Source organism: Lolium rigidum, chromosome 2 (genome assembly GCF_022539505.1).
Source record: "Lolium rigidum isolate FL_2022 chromosome 2, APGP_CSIRO_Lrig_0.1, whole genome shotgun sequence".
NCBI classification, from domain to species: Eukaryota; Viridiplantae; Streptophyta; class Magnoliopsida; order Poales; family Poaceae; genus Lolium; species Lolium rigidum.
Window position 1 is genome coordinate 274,091,526 of NC_061509.1, and position 23,181 is coordinate 274,114,706.

Genomic DNA, 23,181 nt, shown 5'->3' on the forward strand with positions numbered 1-23,181 from the left:
CAGAGGGCGCAGCAGCGGCACGCTCGTCATCCGCGACCAACCCTCCTCGCCGCAACACGGGCGGAAGAGGAAAACGGCGAAGAATGAGGCCGCCGCGGCCGCCGCCAACCAGCTCCCCGAGGAGGAGGCGAAGCGCGCGGAGGACGCCGCGGTGGCGGAGGCGATCGCCGTGTCGGCCGAAGGACCTGGTGCCCGCCGACAACGGCCTCCCCATCGACGCCGCGGCTGGAGTGGTCCGAGCGCGGCCCGGGAGCGCCGTGAGGCGGAGCGGCAGCGGCGGATGTTGGATCCGGCCGCCGCGCGACAACTCGCCGCCCGCGCCGCCGCACCGCCGTCCTCGCGGAACGCCGCGCCCGAGGAGGTGATCAAGCTCGAGGAGAGCGGCGACGACGACATCTACCGGCCGTCGCCTCCACGCGCCGGCGACGCCGGCCGAGGCACGAGCCGCCGGTACGAGGCGCCGCCGCCCGAGACGACGCCGGCTCCGGCGGACGACGACGACGGCGGCGACTACACGACCTTCTACCGCCATTTCGGCATGTAGGAGGCCGCTTTTAGTTTTAATATTAGTTTGCCAATCGCCGAATTCAAATATATGTACGAATTCGGCCTATTTATGTACGAACTCGCCTCTATATGTTAAATATCATTAAATTTCGCTTACGTTTGAACGAATTCGCCTATTTTATCTGAATTCGTCGCATCCATCCTGGGCTCGCGGCTGGAAAAATGGGCCTCCCCACGCCAAATCTTCCTCCAATCCGCGTGGGGAGCCCAAACGAGTGGGGATGCTCTAACCAGCTGGAGAAGAACAAAGAAAAACAACTGTGTCAGCCAAGAAACTCGGTCGTTGGTGGTAGAAAAAAACCGTTGTAAATTATTGATGGACAGGTCATGTTCCTCACAAGCAATGTCACAAAAGGCAATCATCCAGGAGAGGAGACACCGGAATGTGACAGCACGGCCATAGCCCGTAGGCATAGCCTGAGAAGGTAGTACGGTAGATGCAGTGTTGAGACTTTTGCATATGGTGCAACCGTACGGATTGGAGCAGCGTAACGTGTTTTCCTTTCAGCTGCAGTACGTCGTACACTGACGCTTGCATATCCGTGTGGACCGTGTCATCGCATGCCATGCAAAAGCAAAACAAAAAAAGCAGACGTACGTGCCTACATGCACAGCCCTGCCCTGGACATTCTAGCTATACGTTCAACTCACGAGGACCGGACGGCATGAAAGATTTTCTAGACTACACCCTACAAGTTTATCACATTTCACTACAGGATAACTTCAAGATGGGCTACACGATACAAATAGGAATCCACACGGCTTTGAACGCAACCCACCACCACTAACAACGAGGACTCGCCTTGGATACACTACGCTCGTAGAATGCGTCACAACCATCGAAAGAAACTAAGATTCGGTGAATGAACGAAGGGACCAGACCAAACTAGAGGAGGCGTCAACCAAGTACGTAGTGTCGACAACAATGTATATCCCCTGGAAGCCCACGCTTTGAGCGGCAGACAACAACGACTCCAACTGACGCACCAAGGATTCAACGAGCAACCTAAGCAATGCCTTCGATGGCCCACGGGCGAGTACTAGGCTATCGGCACAGTTGCAGGGCCACTCCGTTGGGAAGACCGCTCCCTTCCTACACGTCAACGCGCCGAACTCGATACCAAGGACTGCATCACCACTCCACCGCCAAACAACACCGAGAATCAACTACTTCGCCGCGATAAAGGGCGTTGTTGCCTTGGGAGAAAGTCCTCGGCGCCACCATCGACACCCAGGCTTCGCTCAGCAAGTTCTCCGGTGATGATAAGGCATATGGGAGAGGTGGGGGAGAGGCACTACGGGCGTGGCTGCCCCCTTGTCACCTAACCTTATTATTTTACCAACTACAGTAAAATACCAACAAGAAGTGAGCCTAACTCATTTGGTTAGGAAAGTGGATGTACAACCAGCCACCTATGTTCAAGTTTCCGGATACCCGGATTTGGATTCTTATTATTCTTTAAAAAAGATCACTGTAGGGTCTTCCTCCACCGTGTTCGTTTCAAAAAAATACAATAAAATGCCATCCCGACCCTGGACGGCATGGGAGTCGCGGATGGACGTAAGTCACATAACGATATGAACAGCGAGAGCGGAATTTTAAGCTGCCAATTTTTATACATATGTCTCAGGTTATTATCTAACGAGGGTTATTATCTAACTTTCGTTAGTTGAACACTTTTCGATGTGAGCAACAGAATTTTTTTGAAAAAATCGATCAACACCAACAGTACACTGCTACTTAGTGACATACGTACGGGACGTACACATCCGAGGTAGCCGACCCGAGACTATTGTACAGTACCCGCCTGGCCCAGCTAGGTACCTAGCCCCTCTCTTTTTTTTGTCCCTAGTTTGTACGTTCACGCAACCAGCTTAATGATCCGAGGACATTTTCGTCAAGTTGAAACACTGTTTTAGTCGGCAGTGTACGTAGGTACACGTTGGTCCTTTCCTGTCCACCTGTATATTGTTTGCATGTTAAGTAGACAAATTATTAGGATCAAACTGGCGGGCTAGGGAGCATGCATGCATGCGGGCATGCCCACCCTGCTTCAGTACCTCAGACTGTGCAAATTTGCTCAAGACGGCTGCCCCACTCGGCCATGTTGTGCAGAAAATCAAGGAACCCCCTCTAAGAGATATGTAGGGAATTCTATATTGTTTGTGAAACTGAACTGTAATAAGAATAGGATCTCATGCGCCTGCTACCCATGCATGCTAGAGGTGATCAACATCTAACCGAGAGTGACTTCAAAGGAAGCTATCTCATCTTAATTAAGAGGGCTTTCACTATGTATGTGCAAGAACATTATATATCTCGATGCATGGCGGAGCAGACACACGTGGGATGGGCGAAGGCGGCTGCGGCCCTCCTCCCGTCGGCTGTCCCCTGGCGGACCGGTCGGCGCGGGTGGGATGGGCGGCGCTGCGGTCTCCCTCCTCTCGTCGGCTTCCCGCAGCACTCCGGCAGGGATTGGTGGTGGGCGGCGGCCAGACCCTCGGTCTGCGCCATGCCATCCACCCCCGCCTCTCGTTGGTGCGTGGAGGCGATCTCGGGCAACTTCCGCGACACGAGGGCGCCCGGGGCAGCAGCCTTGGGTTTTGACGGAGGAGGTGGCCTCTTCTTCGCCGGAGAGGTTCGGCATGCGGTTGGTGGTGGTGGATTTTTGATCTATCCGCCATCCGGCGGTGAGATGGAGGTGCATGGAAGCCGGCGATGGTGTCGCTGGTGGAGGGTTGGGTTGGTCAGCACGGGATGGTCGCCGACGTGGGGGTCCGGCCTGAATAAAGGCGGTGGTCCTAGGGCCTCTCTTGCGTGAAGAGGAGGACCTACTGGAGGCCTGGACTCGTGATCTGGCCGGAGGGTTGAGTTCCGGAAGGCTCCGCCGGCGAATGTAACAGTGCTTTGCCTGGAGTTTGCTGGATCGGAGGTATTCGGTCGTGCGCACCCATGCGTTTATTCCGACCGTTTGGTTCTGGAGGGAGCAGCGCGAAGCTTTTTTTTGTGTTGACATCAAATGACTATGGATCCATGATGAAAGTCGGAAGAAGAGAATCTCATGAAGACCGGAGGGGAGGACTAGCTAAGGGAGGTTCAAGTCTCCGCGCTGTTGAGGGGCTTGCTTGGTGTCCGGGATTCACAGCAGCGGTATGAAAGTGGGGGCGACAACACATGTGAAGCGCAGAGTCCTACCTTTCAGGGTGAAAACCCAAGGTCTGGCCTTAACTGGTTGTGCCTGGCAGTGACCTTGGTGGAGGCATTGTTTTGAGAGTGGGGACTATCTTCGGGGTGAAAACCTAAGATCTTTGATCGGGCGACGACGGTGTTGAGCACTTGTTCTCTTCTTGGAGGCGTCGTTTTTGGAGAGTCTGCAATTCAGGTGTTGTCATGGTGGTGGATGTATTGCTGTTGTTAGGCCCGAGATACTGTAGCGGAACTTTTGTTTCTTAGTTTTCTTTTCTTTTTTTGGTTGTGTGCATCCGTAGTGCCATTAGGGTGGTGCGTTGTTGCAGAGGCTGGGTGTAATTGGTATCTCTCGATATTAATATATTCCCTTTATCGAAAAAAATCCGATTAAATGACTGTCCGTGAGGAGGTAAGAGAACATGAGAGGCCTTACACTATAATTAGTATTTCATATATTAGTGGTGACGCTAGTAATGCTACACATCTTTGTGCTAAACAAACTAATGCTTATAGAGAGAGGAAGATGCTTGTGGATCAATTATAATCTAGATTTTCTCGCCAATACCCTTATGAGTCATCCTACTCATGTTGATTAATCAATAAAGTTCTCTGAACTCACAACAACAAAAAACTAACCAATACATGGTTACAAGATAATGTGGAGTTTGTCGCGGACCTTTTTGGTGCGGATTGTAATCCAACTATTGACCAACAAAATGCATGTCTTGTTTGAATGAAAAGGTAAATAAATTATAGAGAATAGCTAGGTATTGAGTAGAAAATTGGATCCCACATCAACAAAATATAGAGAATCCTACTTTCACAAAGTTATTATATGCACCTCTATCTGATCATATTACGTCGTTAATAAATATTGTCTTGGCCAAAGACTAGTACACCTTCTGATGAAATAAGAAGTGCAATCAGAAAGAAAGCACTACTGCCTCAATTATCCTAAAAATGGGTGGAGAATTTTAGTATAATCAACCTTCAAATGAGTAATCCATTGATTAGATGTGATCTTAGCATATGATGATGAGTCCAAATACACATATAGTGATGATAATTATCTTGCCGACTAGGCAACCATGGCATTTAGCAAGATGGTCGTGCCACTTATGAATGCATGGATCGATCAAGATTATGCAAGAGAATCTCACGATATGGAGCATGTAATAATTAATATAATTTATAAAATGAAGGATAACCTCCCGGCCCCAACAATAAATAATAAATAAGTCAAAAGTACTGATGTCTTGCTTGTTAGAATGAACTAATTCATAAGTTAGCATCTGTGCAACAGTATCAAATAATGACATATATAGACCCATGGCCATGTATTGTGATAATAAGGAATCCTAATAATAATGTAGTAGCTATCATGGAGATTAGAGAATAATTCTCTTGCAGTCCAAGAGAATAGATGGAGAAGGACACTATCCACCATCCTATAGGTTTGGTTTGTGTGACGGTTTGTTGTACAGACTGTTATCTCAATACATGTTGGGCCTAGTGGAGCATGATTAAAATACTTTGCAAATTAATATCTCTCTCTCCCTCCTCTCACTCTCTCTATCTCATCATAATAGTAATAAAAATAATAAAAATAGTACCAATAATAATATAATATAATATGTAACTGAGTTTAAGTTAGCTGGTTAGTTCCTTGTGGTGGAACCTGCCCATACGGGTTCAAGTCCTATAGTTGGCATGGGTGCTCGCATATGTTCTTGATTTATTCCATGCCTTTGGGAGATATCGAAGTGCTGGTCAACTATTAGGTGAATGTGGTGAACTCCTCAATCTCAAGATTTGCCAGGTCACTATTGAAGATGTTTATTAGGGAAGGGTGTGAGTACATGCATAGAGAAGAGTGTACATGCATGTTGTGAGCGTCTTGTTTGTAATGTGTTCCTTCAATTTTTTAGTAATACTAGCTACTGTTATCAGCATTTCTCGATTTCACGTTTCCCATGGTATTGGATCATTGGTCAAGTTAATGACATATAACTCGTGGTGTAACGGTTAATTGGAAATAATTGTCCATTTCATTTTGGTAATCTATAGCATGTACCTAATACTGAAAATACTAAGGTGATTTTTTTAGCTTTGTTTCTCAATGTAGTTAATACAATCATGAATGCGGGTCTAATATTTTTTGCATGAAGAATTCGGAATTACCTTCATCCAAAGTGCAAATCCTTTTATCATTTTGACCAATAAAATATTTCTAAGTTTGACCATCTATAATAAACCAATTTACGAACAAAAATCAATTTTTTAATAAAGCTCTTACAAATGTATATAATTATTATGAGAGAAAACATGTATGGACAAAAATGATTGGTCAAAGTATTGTCTTGACGATTTTGTTTCAATGTGTCTGTTTGTTTTGTGGGAAGAATTAATTTCTTAGAAAACTTACAGTTTGGATCCAAGAGAGTATAACTCAACTTGTGGCCTTCTTGCCCCCGGGTCACGCTTGTGGCCAATATCTCGACGTTTGGCCAATATCAAATGAACCAGGGTTCCGGTGTACTCAATTTCTAAATGTTAGCAAAAAAAATTGAAGATTTGTCAAATTCTGTAAAAATACACACATATACATTGAGTTGAAACTTACACATATTTTCGCAAAATAATATGAATATTCGCTAATTTTCATGACAATGGGAATCAATTAAGTTTCAAAACTTACTCTGTAGTTATCCCGTTATCACTTTCACAGAGGTCACGGATAGACGTGTATTATAATTCGAAAATTTGCATGCCTAAGTTTCTATGGAATAGCTATATGTGTTAACTTTTGTATATCTTTCGAAAACTTGTAAATACATATTTTTGCTAATTATCAGAATGTAGGCTCGAGTCTACTTGGTTCCAAAAATCTATTCGCGGAGTGGTCCAGTGTGGGTAAGATTTTTAGGACAGACGTGGCTAAGATCTGCAAATACGGCCTAGCTCTGGCTTGTAAACGAGTAAATGACTATTGTAATTTGTAAATGGCGCCTGCTAGGGCATGCTCAATGATGTGGTGGCCTTCTCTATATATAGATGCAGCTTTGCCAGGTTAGAGACCAATCTCCATCATCGGCTGATCCTTAATTAGATAATTAGTTGCAATCAATTGGTAAGCTCAGATTAAGGATCTCAGTCGATGGTGGCCATCGACTCGAATGAACCTAGGTTCCGGTGTACTCAAATTCTAGAAGTTAGCAAAACAATATTCGTAAAGTTTGTAGAATTCTCGAAAAAAATACACCCATACATTGAGCTGAAACTTACCCATATTGTTCGCAAAATAATATGACAATTCTGATCTAAGCTTCATGAAAATGGTAATACTATAAGTTCCAAAACTTACCCTGTCGTACTCTTATTTCTCACTTTCATCGAGGTCACAAATAGGTTTTTTTTTTTCTAGAATGTGGATTCGAGATTTTGAGAAGAGACCCCACGTGGCTAGGTTAATTCAGTCTAGCCCTGGCTTGTAAACGAGTAAATGACTATTGTAATTTGTAAAATGGCGCCTTCTAGGGCATGCTCAATGATGGTGGCCTTGCTCTATATATAGATGCAGAGCTTTGCAAGGTTGGAGACACCAATCTCCATCGTCGGCTGATCCTTAGTTAATTAGTTGCAGTCAATTGGTAAGCTCAGATCGAGGACCTCAGTCGATATGGCAGCAGCAGAGGGCAAGTTGAGTCCAGATGCCAACGTTAACGGCCATGTCGTCAGCACCAAGGACTACCTGGATCCTCCTCCGACGCTGCTGTTTGACGCCGGCGAGTTGGGCAAGTGGTCACTCTACCGCGCCGTCATCGCCGAGTTCACCGCCACGCTTCTCTTCGTCTACGTCGCCATCGCCACCGTCATCGGCCACAAGCGCCAGACAGACGCGGCACCGTGCAGCGGTGCTGGCGTGCTCGGCATCGCCTGGGCCTTCGGCGGCATGATCGCCGTCCTCGTGTACTGCACTGCCGGCATCTCAGGCGGCCACATCAACCCCGCCGTCACTTTCGCCCTCCTACTCGCGCGCAAGGTCTCTCTGCCGCGTGCCCTCCTCTACGTGCTGGCTCAGTGCCTCGGCGCCATCTGCGGCGCGGCGCTGGTGAGGGCCGTGCACGGGGGCCGCCACTACGTGCTGTACGGCGGCGGTGCCAACGAGCTCGCACCGGGGTATTCGCGGACGGCAGGGCTGGTGGCCGAGGCGCTGGGAACCGCCGTGCTGGTGTATACAGTGTTCTCGGCGACGGACCCGAAGCGCATGGCGCGGGACTCCCACGTGGCGGTGCTTGCGCCGCTGGTCATCGGGTTCGCCGTGTTCATGGCACACCTCGCCACCATTCCTGTCACGGGCACTGGCATCAACCCGGCGAGGAGCTTTGGCGCCGCCGTGGTGTACAATGGCCAGAAGGCCTGGGACGAGCAGTGGATCTTCTGGGTCGGGCCGTTCGTCGGCGCCGCCGTCGCCATGTTGTACCACCAGTACGTCCTCAGGAACGGCGCCGCCAAGCACTCCTTCGGCTCCAACCACGACGACGTGGAGGCCTAGGCTGGCAGGCTGGCTCCATCGTATCACATGATCGATATTACCTATGTCATTGTCGCGTGCGTATGGTGTTATACGTGTACCGAGTACGTATCTTGCTGAATAATTCCTGTACGTTGTAGTTCTCGCCTGCAATATTATGCATGAGATCGATCCATGGGATTGTATGTACGTGAGTATGTGCATTAGCATTATCATCTTTTTGGTGGAACTAATGGTTTCCATTCCAACCTAGCTACACACAAATTTATGTTGTCACTGTAAATCATAAAGATTCAGAACAACACTACTCCTCGCTTCTGAAGATTATCCACGATTAAGCATCGTTGAGGCAATGAGGCACAGCTAGCCACATGAAAACTTCCAGCGAGCCGGAGTTTTCGATTTCCAGATGGCGCCCGCGCAGGGGAAGCTCTTGTTTGGTGCGAGAAGAGCCGGTATGCACTGCTTGTGCAGAATTGGCCATCAACCCCGGTATTAAATTGACTAGTTGAATGCCCGTGCGTTGCTACGGTTTCTTAACATTCTGTGCTATGCTCCACTTGTCACATTGCACTTCATCGTTCCATCTTTGAAGTTTGGTCAATGTCGTTTAATTCCCATTTTTGTATCAATTCACCCTTTCGTCAAGCCAGCTGAACAAGCTCAAATTATGGTTCCTACCTATATATAAATTTCAGCTTATGAAACCCCTTATATCAATCACAAATCTCTATGTAATAGTACAACAAATCTATATTGACTTGCTGGTAGCAAAGATGGTGTCATGTTGAAGATCATGTCAGTGCTCAAACTTAGATGCCTTGTATTGAGCTATTCTTTGGATTTTAGTGAACTTGATTGACTAATAATAATCAGTACAGTGCACCATATTAGTTGTTCCAGATTTGGATATCTTGACAAAAAAGACTTGTGGATGTGGGCAACTTACTGGATTTGCACAGTACCAGGAGTTCAAAACAGAAAACTTACACCGTTCAAAAAAAAATACTCCATACCTAGTTTACCTATTCTAAGGTCTTGTGGGAATATGGTCAAATTCCACTAATGCCTGTATGTAATATGACTCATCAATCCTTATGCATGCGTAGGCTTCACTTATTTATGGGAATTTGTGTTAGAAAGCCAGCAAGGTTAATTACCGAATGTTTGTCTTTTTCACCATCGCTGTTCCCAGTCCCACTCCCTGCTTCAACCCTTTGAGCGAAATGTGGCAAAAGGAAGGAAAATCCATGGACCGACCCCATTGTCTCCACCCCGTAGGAACTACGAGATCACCCCAAGGACGCCTTCGGCATCCAGGGGTCACGGACCGACCATAGACCCTGTTCAATAAGTGGAACACATTAGCCGTCCGCTCTCCGGTTGGACAGTAAGGGTCGGAGAAGGGCAATCACTCGTTCTTAAAACCAGCATTCTTAAGTTTAAGATCAAAGAGTCGCGGAAAAAGGGGAGAGCTCCCCGTTCCTCACAAAATATGAAACAGAGGGAGTACCAAAACTAAGGCGGAAGTGTTGAGAATCAGGGAGGTTGAGGATTCGTTTCATTTCCAAGAAAAAAAAAGGAAATAAGCATCACTACAAGAAAATGAGAGAATTTTTTTTTACAAATGATGCCATCAGGCCCACCTTTATTAGAAAACTGGAATCTCAACGTTTAAGCTGGGATTACCAATTACAAAGCCAAATGCCAAAAGCTAAAGAGTTCCAACAATAGCAAAACATCACCAGGGGAACAAATCTAGCATAAAGACAACAAATAAAATAACAAGCAGAAGCAATACACACGAGACATCCATCACTGCATCAAGAGAGAAAATAAACGCATCAACCAACTCCAGGTCGGCTACCAGATCCTCCAAGTTGCAAAATGCTTGCTAGTAGAAGAAGCTTGTGCACCTCCACATCCAATTCCCTTAGTCCCTTTACACACTTTTCCGGCAACATCGTTCTCCACTGCGAGAGGAAAGCAATTGAACACATTACTTAGAGAGGATGAACAAAATTATCAAAAAACAGTGTCGTTTATCGAAATCCATAGCGCCCAGGCTGCAGCTCAGAACAACAGCCACCTATAAATCTATTTTTGTTCCCTGGTGCCCGTAAAGCACAATAAAAAACATTTGGATGAATTTGGCAATTAAAAACAGTGGTAACTCATGAGGCACTTTTTCCAAAAGATTCAGCGAAACTTAATATACTTCAGAAATAGAAAAAGAAAACCTAAGATGTAAAGGAAAAAGATCTTAAGGAACTTGTATATGTGTACAACAGAGTTGTTTTTGTCTCCTCAAAGCAATACACACTGGTTACTAAATGAGACGAGATATATTCAAGCAAACATACATGTAATTATAGCAGATCCACACACTTTATAAGGAATACAGAAAGGAAATTCAGTAATAAGAGTTCAGATATACCAAGATTTCAGTCTTGTGCCAGTAATTTTCTCCAAACAAATATATCGAATTATACCTTTTCATTTTTACTATTGTGAAACCGAACAACAACATCATCATTGTGCTTTTTTAGAGGCGAGGTGAGAAACTTCCTTTCTCTGCATTCCTTGATCAGTGTGGCTCTCAAGGTTCACAGGCCTTAAATACTAAAACCCTAGATATTTCTTCAGATCATCGTGGAAACTTTAAACTGAAGCCCTAGATATTCCTCTTGTCAACCAAAAGCTTTGGATATGCTAACAATGATATTCCTTCAGATCATTGTGCGAGGTTAGCAACATGATCATTGTGCAAGCTTTAAATGCTAAAGCCCTAGTTCCTTTTGTCAACCAAAAGCTTTGGATATGCTAACAAATTTGTGACTTCGAACTTAGCAACATTCAGAATCCTTTCCTACCAAATCTCTTGTTCCTACCACTTATTCATGTCCAAATGTGATGATTCGAAGCAGATGGTGATATTCATCAGAGTCACGGGGACATGACTCCCATGTACCACTGTTGCAAACACGTTTCATTGCATTAAAGCCTAAAGCCTATAAACATCAAACAATATAATCTAGTTGCACCCGTGTGTGGCAGTTCAGTATATAAGGGAACTTAATATTGGCTGGACAGTGCAACCCTTGAACAATTATGCTCAATGCAATACTTGAAAGTACTAAATATAATCTGGTACACATTTATGAGCTTCCATTGTTGGCAAGAAATGGTACTACATTGAGCTGTGAAAATTGAAACGATATAAAGCATACACTACAAATAAAACCACGAAGTATCAAAGAGTGGAAATCAAACCTGCGTAATTCGACGAGCATTAAATTCAAGACTGATGTAGGAGACTGATCACATGCATGCATGACGATGGAGCTATGCCCTGGGCAACCAGGGCCATGGCCTGGGGTGTAGGAACTTTTTCCGGCATGGTACCTATATACATACTGGATTTGGCCCTGGTTGCAGCCCCCATTTATTTCCTGCCCAAGATGTCCAAGGGACCAACATCACCAAAACAAGCATGTGGACATCGAGGGTGCGCCAAACGCACGAGCTCCCCATGGCTGCGGCCGGCCGCGTGCACCGCAACAACATCTCGCCACTGGCCAGTCTATCTTACTTGGCCCGCAGGCTCCCGGACCCGCTACTGTGCTGTCGCCTCTAGCCTCCTGCTCCGCGTGACCTATCGACCGTCGGCTGGCGCTACGTGCTGGTGCATCTCTCTGCAGTACCTAGTCCCTTACTTTCCGGCTCAGGTGTGGCTCCCATGTGAGCTACATAATTTCTATTCATCTTGTCTTCAATTGGATTGATTTAAGCCGACTATCCAAAATTGAATTGATTCTTGGATTTAACAATTTTGCAATGAAATTATATGTGCATCCTTGCAATTGTACCCAATTGTGTGTAAAAAATATGAAATATTTAGAGCTTTCTTTGCGTTTAGTTTCGGCCCGAGGTTTGCTCCAATCCTAGCTCCACCATTGATCTACTCCCTTATCTTGTCCCTGCCAAATCACAGATGAGCCATGAGATGATCGGACAGTAATGAGGCAAAACACTTCACAAAAAGAAAAGGAAAAAATAATCAAAGGAAACACACTAAATAGACAGAAATATAGATAAATTATTTTAAATTTAAGAAACCACATGGAGTAACACGACACTGATAGTAGTTGGTGCCCCCCCCCCCTCTCCCACCGGCCACTCTTTTTCATCTCTTTTGCCGTTGCGCCACCACTATATATACATCTTAGTGGTCCCACTCCAACAATGGCACCACTGTGCTTTGTAGTCACCCGTGTCACTCGCTGCTATCCACCAGTGTTTTCTCCAAGTCCGACAAATCGACGTAGTCATCCCCATAGCCCATCACTTCAGAGAGATTGCACTCCCACCTCAGAGCTATGAAAAAACTAACAAATACAAAGCTATGTGAGTTGTGCGTTATCCCACATTTTTACTCCAGGTGGATTTATAAAACATCATATGCCTTTCAGTTTAAGGATCAATGAGTATAAAGCTTGATAAAACATGTGGGTGTATTCAGGTTCATTAGCGCTAAGAGGGAGCTTAGGGTCCACAACCATTCAAAAAATCTAGGCTCATAGTTAAACCAAATGCATATCACTTGCCTATCGCAGGATGAAAATAACAGTTACCTAAACAAACATCTGAGATGTCAGATATTTTAATTGAACTGAGCTAATGGGGTCTTGCATGAGAAGTGTATACTTCATGACTTGAGTTCACCTTCAGTTACCTACTTTACATATTTCCCGTCGTGCAAAAGGTGTTATATCATTCAAAATCATTGCATCAAACACGGTTGATACTGCATACAACTGGGAAATGTATATCTTCTTGTGAACATGCTCAAGAGAAAGATTGACAGAAGAAATCAGCCATATGAAAATTGAAACCTTTATAGTTGAAGGTTGCATGTGAAATGAAAGTAAAAAAGATGTAGACATGGGTGCTAGAGGTTCGTAAAATTACCAAGATCTGCAGGCAATATTGGGAAGCTGCAACAAAATTACTTGTTTGTAGAAAATGGCTCATGAATAAAGGTGCTAACAGTAGAGCTATGGATTTAGCAACCTTGTTCCTTCTCCTGTAAAGGTGAAGGCACTTATGTAGCAGGCATCGGCAACCTACAAAAATTGAAGCGTAAACCTAAAAGGCATCAGGTAGCACATACAAGTCAAGAAATGTACCATTTGCTGAGTACACCTAGTCAGCAGACTAATCTCCAATAAATGATTTCATGATTGTACAAATGACAAATCCAAGGTAAGCATATATATTTTTTCTAATATATAAATAGCATCTTTCTGAATTTACTACTGCAGAAATTGTATTTAATATCCAGAAACATCTTATATGTTGTATGTTTTAAATTAAAGGTAACTACATGTGAGAATTTGATCAAAACATACATCACACCACGTGAAAGAGTAAAGAACGCTTTTGTACGATTTATGGAAGATAAAAGGGACACACCGTCTCTGTTACACCATCTATCACTACACCACTTCTTTGAACATTAATTAATTGAGGTAAATGGGCGTCCAAACACATACCAGCCAGCTTAAGGTAAATCATAAATCAAAAGCCGGAAGCAATATTTTACTTTTCCAGAGAATCAGTACCCTGAAATTTAAAAAGTGACATACCGATTCAAGATTGGCAATTTCACAGGCAAGAATAGAATGCATAACGGGAGCTACTGGTCCTGACCATCTCCTGGGCGAGCTGGCTGATGCCTGTGAGGACTGAGGCGGCGATGGAGCCCGTCCACCTGCGTATGCATTATCTCCAGCCGCATCGCCACCACTGCTGGGACCGAGCCACATGGGTCAGCATCTCTTGTTTTGCCAACACCATCAGATGGATCGGTCGAGCCCTAGCCGCCCATGTCCAAGAGGGATCTTGGCGCGTGCTTGTTCTCAGTGAGCTCCATTATCAGAATGCCGCCGTCACCTATCCCCATTATCTTGGCGCTAGCCGAAATCTGAGAACTGGGGTTAGGGTTTGGATGAGCGATGCGACCCGTGAGAGATGGATGAAGAGTTGCGACGGAGATGCTACTGAGCCAGATGGGGATAACAGATGTGGTACGAGAGCGACGACGTCGTAAGGGAGAAGACGCCGTGCAGGGACGCAGTGCAGGTGCAGGAGAGGGGCGCTTGGGCAGCGTCGGCATCCGGTCGCGTTGACTTCATTCTCCGCGCGCAATCATGCGAGGAAGCAAAACTCGGAAAACGATTTCATTTTTTAGGTAGTAGACAAAGATTGATTACCGTGATTGATACATACCATGATTAGCCTAGGGGCGGATCCGACGGATGGATTTTAAGTGGAGACTTCCAAATAAGATTTGACGGTTAGGATGCTTTTAATGACGATCATCAAAGTGCGTTGAGTGTCAAACGACCAACTCCCATTTAATAGTAAAGATGTACTAGCCAAATTCAGTAAAAGTTCAAACTGGTGAAAATGGTTAGGCTGTACGTAGTATATTTCAAGACCTCCCTCGCATCTAGGCTAGACATATATGGAAATCCATCAATATGGTACTATCAAATCAATATCGTAAAGGGAAGACGTGTTCAGCGTACACTCATAGTTGGACTTCCATTTCAGAAGTCCTCTACTCTCCTGAGTGGATTTTCTGATGCGGATTGGGCAGGCAGGCTGTCTTGATGATAGAAACAAGTTATTGTATCGCGCTCAAGCACTGAATCAGAATACAAAGCTATGGCAAATGCGATGGCCGATTTTTTTTTTTTTTTTGTGTTGAAGCACTCCTTCGCGAGCTAGGTGTGACAATCTCGGCGTTGTCTAAATATCCGCAAATCCAGTTTTTCATGCCCTACAAAACACATTGAAATTGACTTCTAATTTGCGATAGAATAAGTTACAAGCAAATTACTTGACATAAAATTCAAGCAAACATCAGTTGGTTGATGGATTCGCAAGGTCCTACCTTGGAAGACCTTTGAAGAGTTCAAATGTAATCTAAACTTATGCGCTTCTTGTGGCTTAGATGAAGGACGGGTATTGTTATATCCAGGTAATTTTTCCTTTCCATATTTTGGGTTTCCGCGTATGGTGTAGAAACCACCACTGACCACTGGGCCTTCCTTGTATAAGCCACTGGTGGAGCTTTTTCATTTCTACACTTATTTAAAAAGGAAGAACATGTTCCTTATTGTGCCCACCATCTCAATACGTCAACCGCTTTCGTCGTACGAGTCGTGCTCCTTCATCGCACATCGCTCGCGCCAAATGGGCCAAGCCCAACAAACCAGTCTCCGCTACACCGTCCTCCTTCCGATCGTGTCGTCAACGCGTATTCCCAGGCCTCTTTCTCTTTGTCCTCTCCTCTCCCTCTCTCCACCTAGGTCTATTCCCCGCCGCCACCGCACCAATCCCAGACACAGGCCGCGCGCCCTCACGATGGAGGTGGAAAACTAACGGGGCGATGCCTCATGCTCGGAAAGGCCGGGCTGGAGTTCTTGAATGGAGTTGGCAAGGGTGTGGAGACGCACACCGTGGAGCTGGAGGAGGCCGTGCCGCCGTGGGCGGCGTTGTCCATAGGCTGCTCGAGAGTCGAGACCTTCACCTGGCCGTGTCGTCCTCCACGGGATCCGTGGACGCTGCGATGTCTCCTCCCGCCTATTCCTCCTCCGTTCCATGGCCGCCGCCTCCATACGCCTCAATCTCTGCGATGGGACTGGAGCCAGGGTCGTGGGCGACAACGATGCTGCGTCCGTCGCTGCTACTCCCCCTATGAGTTATGATGGGTTCGTTCCTTAATTGCCTCTCTTTTTGATGTATCCTTGTACAATCCTGATCTGATGGTATCTGTGCTCTGGAGGTACCGGATGCATATCATTGATGTTGATCATTCGTTGGGACCTCCAGTGGCTGGTTGGAAGAGAGTTCCTCCTTGAAAAACGCACCATATCATAGGTCGGCACATGATTAGTTCTTGGTCTATCCTCTTGTTTCTCATATTCTTAGTTCTTGATTTACTGAATTGCAGAACTGAGATTACTCTTCTCTGATCAGGCATAAAGTCCAGTCCAAACACGCAAATGCGGAATCCTGATCGTTAATATGCCAATATTTATGCTCCACTTATGATTTTAGTTGTGCATGTACGTGTGAAGGGAGATTATAGTTGCAAGATCTGAAAGCTATCCATGCTTCTTGGTAATGGACTCTTCAGTTGGTACTTGATGAGCTTTCAATATATATTGATTGTGTTGGATGCGTATATATTTTTTAGATGGATAGCAAGTTGTATGTAGCAAGGGTTATTGGGAGGGGAGACTGAAACTAAGATCTATCCGGTGAGTTGAGGTAAAAGGTGGGGTGCCAGAAATATTCAATGTGATGTATGTGCAAAAACACTTTTGATGCTAAAACTTTTGTACATGTATTCCATGGTATTTTTCCACATACACTCGTACCTATATTTCATTATACTTGCCACATTATATGGTTTCAGTTAGTACACTGCAATGGAGTCTACAAAAGAGTACTATAAGGAGAAGCATGTAGCAACTTTCTGTACTTGCAGAAAAACACTATTTTATTTATTTATTTTGGATTCAAAACAAGCTTAGCTTAAGTACTACATATATGTTGTTGACCCAGGCTATTGCATAATACCGTGTACAACATGTATTTTGAACTCAAGATGGGTAAAATCATCATATGGTTAGTATCTAACAGTTGTTTTAAAAACAAATCACATACTGTTGATTTCATTTTATTTCCAATAAAAGCACTGCATTTTTTCCTTCCCCTTTTTTCAACCATCATGCAAACAAAATAAGTACCCTCATGTTTCTATTTCGGTAGATTTCCTTTCTTCCTGCAGGGATTATCAGAGAAGTGTCTGCAAGAGTTGTCTACCACCAGAGCAGATTCCAGATAAAAGGTAGTTATTTTACTACCATTTTCCTTTGTGTTGCAGTATTTCTATTTGATTGATCGTTTTCTTTTCTTGCAAGAGTCAGCTATCATTTACTAAGGACAAATCTGATAAACCAATTCAGATGCATGTGTTAACTTTTTGCCTTCATGATCTCCGTGTCTTCAATTAAATGGTTTGAGCCTAGCCTTTTCTCTCAAAATGAATATTGCAAAGAGTTGCAGAAGATCTGATCTAGAAAGCCTTTATTCTAAAGAAATTCAATTCAAATAGGTTTCTTTCATCTATCTCAGCTTGCCCATCAGCACCATGATGTCGACTATCTGTACCCATACTACTGAGGATTGAAAATTCATCGGACCTACAGCGAATGTGAGTTTCATTACTATGTATCTGGGTCTTTAAATTTCTTCTATTTATGCATTATTCACATGTGTACAATGTTAGTTTTATCTTTCTACAACGAACTTAATTCCAATGGTGATTGCCTAGAACAATCATCATGGATGCACTACACCTCTTCATACATTTGTGATGGATTCTTAAATTACGCCATATTTATGTAGCATTCTTGATGTCGGCATAGACTCATGTTTGATGCTGGTTTGATACTTCAGGTGTAGGACTGGAAATTCTTTTAACCAGTGAATTACTTAAATCTGTAGGCTCACATGGTTTTTCATGCTCAGAGTGAGCTTTTGGGCGAGGGTTGTTGTTGTACTTCTGTGAGTACAACATCATTACCATGCGCTGAGAATATATCTATTTTTCCAAAAAAAAATTGCTTGTTAGCTCTATTTAGGACCATACCCACTAACTCGAGGGCAAAAGCCGCACTGCTGTCTCCTATACCTGGTGTGAGATTTCAACTCATATTGGAGAACAAATTTTGGAGGTGCTAATAATCAAGGGAGGTTCTTGTTTGCCCCTATCCAATTAATAGATCCTAGGATGTGAGATCCCGAGGTCTAAGACATATCACTATAATAATAGTGAATGCAATACTTTTTAAGCACGTAGTCTAAGACATATATGTATAAATAGTGAATGCAATAATTTTTCTGTATATGAAAGTTAGAAATATGTTATAACATGGTGTGCAGGATATTTTACTATTGAAATTTTAGGTAGATGCAGGACGAACATTGTTCTTTAGTTCAGTATAAAAAGGTGGCAGATGCATATCAACAACTCAAATTTTGATGTTTCGTTTGTGATTATAGGCTAACCTTGAGAGGAGAAAGATGAGAGGGAGGTGTAACGTGGTTGTTGCTGCTGCTTGAGGACTCCACTGAAAAATAGAAGAGAAGACGAAGAGAAGAGGAAGGCCCGCAGATCTTGATGGAGATCATAAAAATTTGTCTGCACACTGGTAACTTCTACCTATTTTTTGTATAAGGGTATATGGTTTTTAATATTAGGTAGAGATTCTGATACTTTCTAATTACGTAACATATCACTACATAGAATCATTAGAAGTGATTTTTATTTTGATGTTTCGTTTGTACAGGTTGAATAAATCTAAATGTTCAGGTTGGATCAGTAACCACTTAATAGCTGCACAGTGCGCTCCAACTATGCTTTGGTTGAAATGAAGGGTTGCTATTGCATCTACTAAGCCACCCTTCCAAAAAGCATTAAGGTTGCTATTGCTTATATACAAAACCTGAACTAACTGTAGTTAACTATTTCAATTTTCTCACATCTAACTATTCAGATGTTGTGATTATAGGCTAACCCTGTTAGTTGTGAATTGTGATTTGATTTTTGTATTGACGACATCTTAATTAGTAATACTTGCTCGAGCTTACAATTTAGTACTACTGGAAATTCTGATTCCTTTTCACCATGTATATATCCGTGTTCCCGGTTACCTCCTACTGCAGTTCTTTGTTAAACTGACGGTGATGGAACTTAAAAAATCGCAGACTTGATAATTCACAAAGGTATGTACACATTTACCGCAAAAATGTTCTCATTTTTATATTATTCATGATGCCATAGGTTTTAATATCTCTTTTTTCATTTCCTCTTCGTTGAGCAGTGAAAGCCGGTCATGTGATTTTGGCTGCTGCTTATTCCCTGCCCCATTGTGAAACTACAGACAAGGCTTAAATAATTAGATTCCCTAACATACCTCAATTAGCAATGTAGCATTTTGAATATCTTCATATTGTCTGTAGTGACCGTAGTTAGTCTTTGCCAGTTGCTGGCTTCAATTTCTCCTCAATCTGTATGTTCTGATATAAAAATTAATGAACCCGCTCATGTGATAGCTCACGTGTGAAGGGGAGTGTCCGTCTAGCTGTGGTTACTTCAGTTGCCTACGATTGTTTGAACTTCATTGATGTTGATTAATATTTGATCTTTACCAATTTTAATCATTTTATAGAAGGCCAGTCTGCTTGTGCTATAAATGATTGATCTATTAAATATTTTATGTGCCTGACCATCTGCCGTGAAACAGAAATATACACTGCTTGATTCTCGTTGTACATTTCACTCTCGCAGCCTTCTTATCTACATGAGCATTTCAACTGATGTACTACATACATTTATAATTTGTCGGTAAATAGATTCTGAGTATGAGAAATGGTTTTGCATTTGTTTCTAGAGTTTGCACTTTGATGTTTCCTTATTTTAGTAGACTGGGACATTTTTTTTTGAACTTTTATGTTAGCTGATTGTAAACATGTATCATGAAAATGATTCGACTATTTTTTAGGTGGCAAAATACTATATTATAATTTTGGTGGTAATGTTATTGTAGTAAACCTCACCTGGAATGTTCTTGTCCCATGTAAATTTTGTTGTTAGGTTATTTGTAGAAATTTTGATAATTGTTTCCAATTATTTTCATTCTCAATGTAGGCAAGTCAAGTGTCATAATATGGTGACGATTTGTTCTCCCTAGCAGTGCGCACTTATTAGTACATCAGACTGTTGATATGGCCAGCAATGGATTATTCTGCCAATAATGTATACGAAATTGAAAGAGAATGGAATTTATTTCGCGGTTGATCAGTTTAGAGCTTTGCTCTCAGCATACCTCCATATGAACTATGAATTTTAGACATCAACATAATCATTCTCACACTACATACTTATATGCCAACTGATGACACAGAAGGCTACGATCCAGGCTTGTCTTCTTCGGTTATACATGTTTGCACTAATCAGAAAAGAAGTATTCCTTCAGTTATACCTATGTTTGCAGCATCCATGTTTTGTAAGACAGTAATACATCAAAAAGGAGAGGTTGTTGAGGTGACAATTATGTTGGCCAAAAACACACGTTTGAGACTTGCCGCGAAAGAGTAACAAGAAGATCTAGAACTTGGAACCACGTAGATGCACAATAATGTTGTCTTTTATTTCGCTCGGTATTATCATATTGTAGTACATTATGATATCACTGATTTATTTTTAATTTTTATATTGAATTGTAAATTTTATATGTGCATTGAGAAATGAAATTTGAGGATCCGTGGCAACGCACGGGCATTTGTACTACTTACACATAAATACGTAACTAAGACCCCACGAGGACCCTCATCCTCAGCTACGCCACAGGGGATGGTGGATGAAGTTGCACTTCTAGCACCCATTCTGTTAGGAAATAAAATATGTGATCAATTGTGTATGGGAGGGATGCCTCCCAGGAGGTGTCTGTTGGGGAAGAGGTGTCTCCCCAACACACCCCTTCAGCCTGTATATAAGTGAGTCTCCCACATTGCAATGAAACAAGAGAATCATTTGCTCCATTCTTTGTGTCTCTTCTCTCTATACTCTAACACGTTATCAGCACATAGACTCTATCTAAGCAATCGGCCTCGTCGGTGAAGACGCCATTGGCCTTCTCGACCGGCAGTTGCATGGACCCGTCAGTATTTGCATCGAAATCAATCGGCTGAACAGACGCTGGACGAAAGATTGAAGAAATCGATCTTCATTGACCAATACATGCCTCGTTTGTCTGTTCTTGATTTGGCTAAACAAATACTAATCAACTCTATTGTTGTTGCCACACGCACATGCATCGATTGGACAGGCACATAGTCTCTGCCTACGGCCCCGAATTCCTTTGTCCGATGGTGGCCATGCATTCACGCTAAAGGACAGGGAAATTGATGATGAAGGATGCAGACATGCAGCAGAAAAATCGATCGGAATAGATCAATTAGCATGCACCCATTCAATCTATTGTGCATCGATTGATTATTTCACCGGTACACTTTTATTGGAATTGGGAACTGATCGCCGCACTGTTTCACTTGAGATTTCAGCATGGCGGCGGTTCACTGACGAGAAGAAGCGGCGTTGGTGCGCACATGCCGACGGCAAAACGGACCAAAACGGCCACCGGCGTGATTGGTCTTCACGGCAGGTGGCGCGCGACTCGATTCCTCCCGAGGGCTGGCTATCGGCCCGGCTCGTCCTACGACAGCGACCATCGGGACGGCCGGCGCTCCGGCTCGGCCCACGACGGCATAACGCGGGAACGGCAAACGGCACCCTCCGCAACTGCTGGTTCTTGGCGACCACGACGGACGGCGACTACCGACACCGAATCAGGGCCATCGATCGTCGACAGCAGCCGTGATCGGAACTTCAACCAGCCGTTCACGCCAGTCCCCTTGGGGCAGCAGCGACCAAGAGGGTCGACTTGAAGGGGGCTTGCCTGCGGTGGCGCACCACCACGAATCCACGGCAACCCTCTGCCAACGCTGGTGGCGGTTTATTCCCCAATGAAATTGGAAACCGCACCGAACGGAGATTGGGATTTTCTTATCCTTTGACTGATTTTACAAATCAGCCTCCGGGTTCTTTAATAATTCTGTGAAATCCATAGAATTTTTGGTTTCACCCCAGATTTTTCATATGTTGAGACTTACAGAAATTGCAATCGAGTCTCGTTGGACTCTTGCTGTTTTCAGCAGTTCGACCATTAAGTTATTGATATTTGCGAGACTTGAGAGCAAATACATAAATGAACCATTGGTTCTGCTGAATTGCATAATAATTAATTATGCATCATTTCACGTGAGGTAAAATGACGTATATATTACGTGAGTAATACTGTTGCAAAGCAATAAGTTGAATCCATTATTCGACTAGAATATGGAGTTTGCTTGCAAATTTGGAAAACATCACGTAGCAAAGTGTATGACACTTGCATAACTATCTCAAGTTTATACTTATGAATTATAAGGTAATTGATAAGTGGCATCTACTACTTAACCGTAGATTATGCACCATTACCTTGAGGTCTATATTATGTCATACTGACATAATGACCCCTTCAACTTTGCACGCAACTTATGGTCGCATTAAAGCGAGAAATTAATTTCTTTACCAACTGTGAGGTCTACACCATCATGTGGTGATTACCTTCAATGTGTTTTAATTAACACAAGGTTGTGAGAAACGCCATAAGAGTGAGATCTACACTACTTAGTAGTGATTATCTCCATGTGTTTTAAGCAAAAGTGAAGGCACAATAGTTATGGCATGGGATCATAGCAACGGAATAATTTTCGTTTGCAACTATGATGTCTACACATCTGGTGACTACCTTGATGAAGTTTTTCCAAATGCTTCGCAACTTCATAGCATTTGTCATTGGTTGTGACTTTAGTGTCACGTACTCCATCAGAACCAAGACATTGGCGACGATAACATCGCCATGTGATGCTATGAAGAGAATTATGCAAAATACTTGCAGAATTTGGTGATTACCTTCCATGGAAACACAACTTATGAGACGCCATCATAGCTACGAATTAATTTTCAGGCACAACTGAGAGGTTTAACACCATTTTGTGGTGATTACCTTCATGTGTTATAAATAACATAAGGTTGTGGAGGCTATGATCGATGAGAATGTCCATAAGAGTGAGGCACCACTAGGTGGTTGACTACCTCCATGTGTTTTAAGGAAATTAAAGATTTGTCCCTTTTGAGGTGACT

At 43.6% G+C, this 23,181-nt stretch overlaps 1 protein-coding gene and 1 long non-coding RNA gene across 3 annotated transcripts; both read left to right on the forward strand.

Annotated features, from left to right (window-relative positions):
• Window positions 1-280: 280 nt before the first annotated feature.
• On the forward strand, window positions 281-8,312 carry LOC124690960 (aquaporin PIP2-5-like). Its single transcript, XM_047224269.1, has 2 exons — window positions 281-450; window positions 7,418-8,312. Exons 1-2 carry the CDS (start codon window positions 281-283, stop codon window positions 8,310-8,312), a joined length of 1,065 nt encoding a protein of 354 aa, XP_047080225.1.
• A 7,816-nt stretch (window positions 8,313-16,128) lies between these two features.
• LOC124693466 lies at window positions 16,129-19,515 on the forward strand. Of its 2 annotated transcripts, none has more exons than XR_007000026.1 (5): window positions 16,129-16,241; window positions 16,341-17,217; window positions 17,297-17,386; window positions 17,485-17,583; window positions 18,435-19,515. It is a non-coding gene; the product is annotated as an uncharacterized LOC124693466 (long non-coding RNA). The 2 variants fall into 2 exon arrangements; XR_007000025.1 differs by having other exon boundaries at window positions 17,505-17,583.
• Window positions 19,516-23,181: the final 3,666 nt, after the last annotated feature.

What these genes read in the sequence shown, in the direction of transcription:
- LOC124690960 (XM_047224269.1), top strand. Translation starts at nt 281, where the DNA reads ATGTTGGATCCGGCCGCCGCGCGACAACTCGCCGCCCGCGCCGCCGCA. An exon ending in GGCCGAGGCACGAGCCGCCG is followed by an intron (nt 451 to 7,417) that starts GTACGAGGCGCC and finishes TGGTAAGCTCAG; the next exon opens with ATCGAGGACCTCAGTCGATA.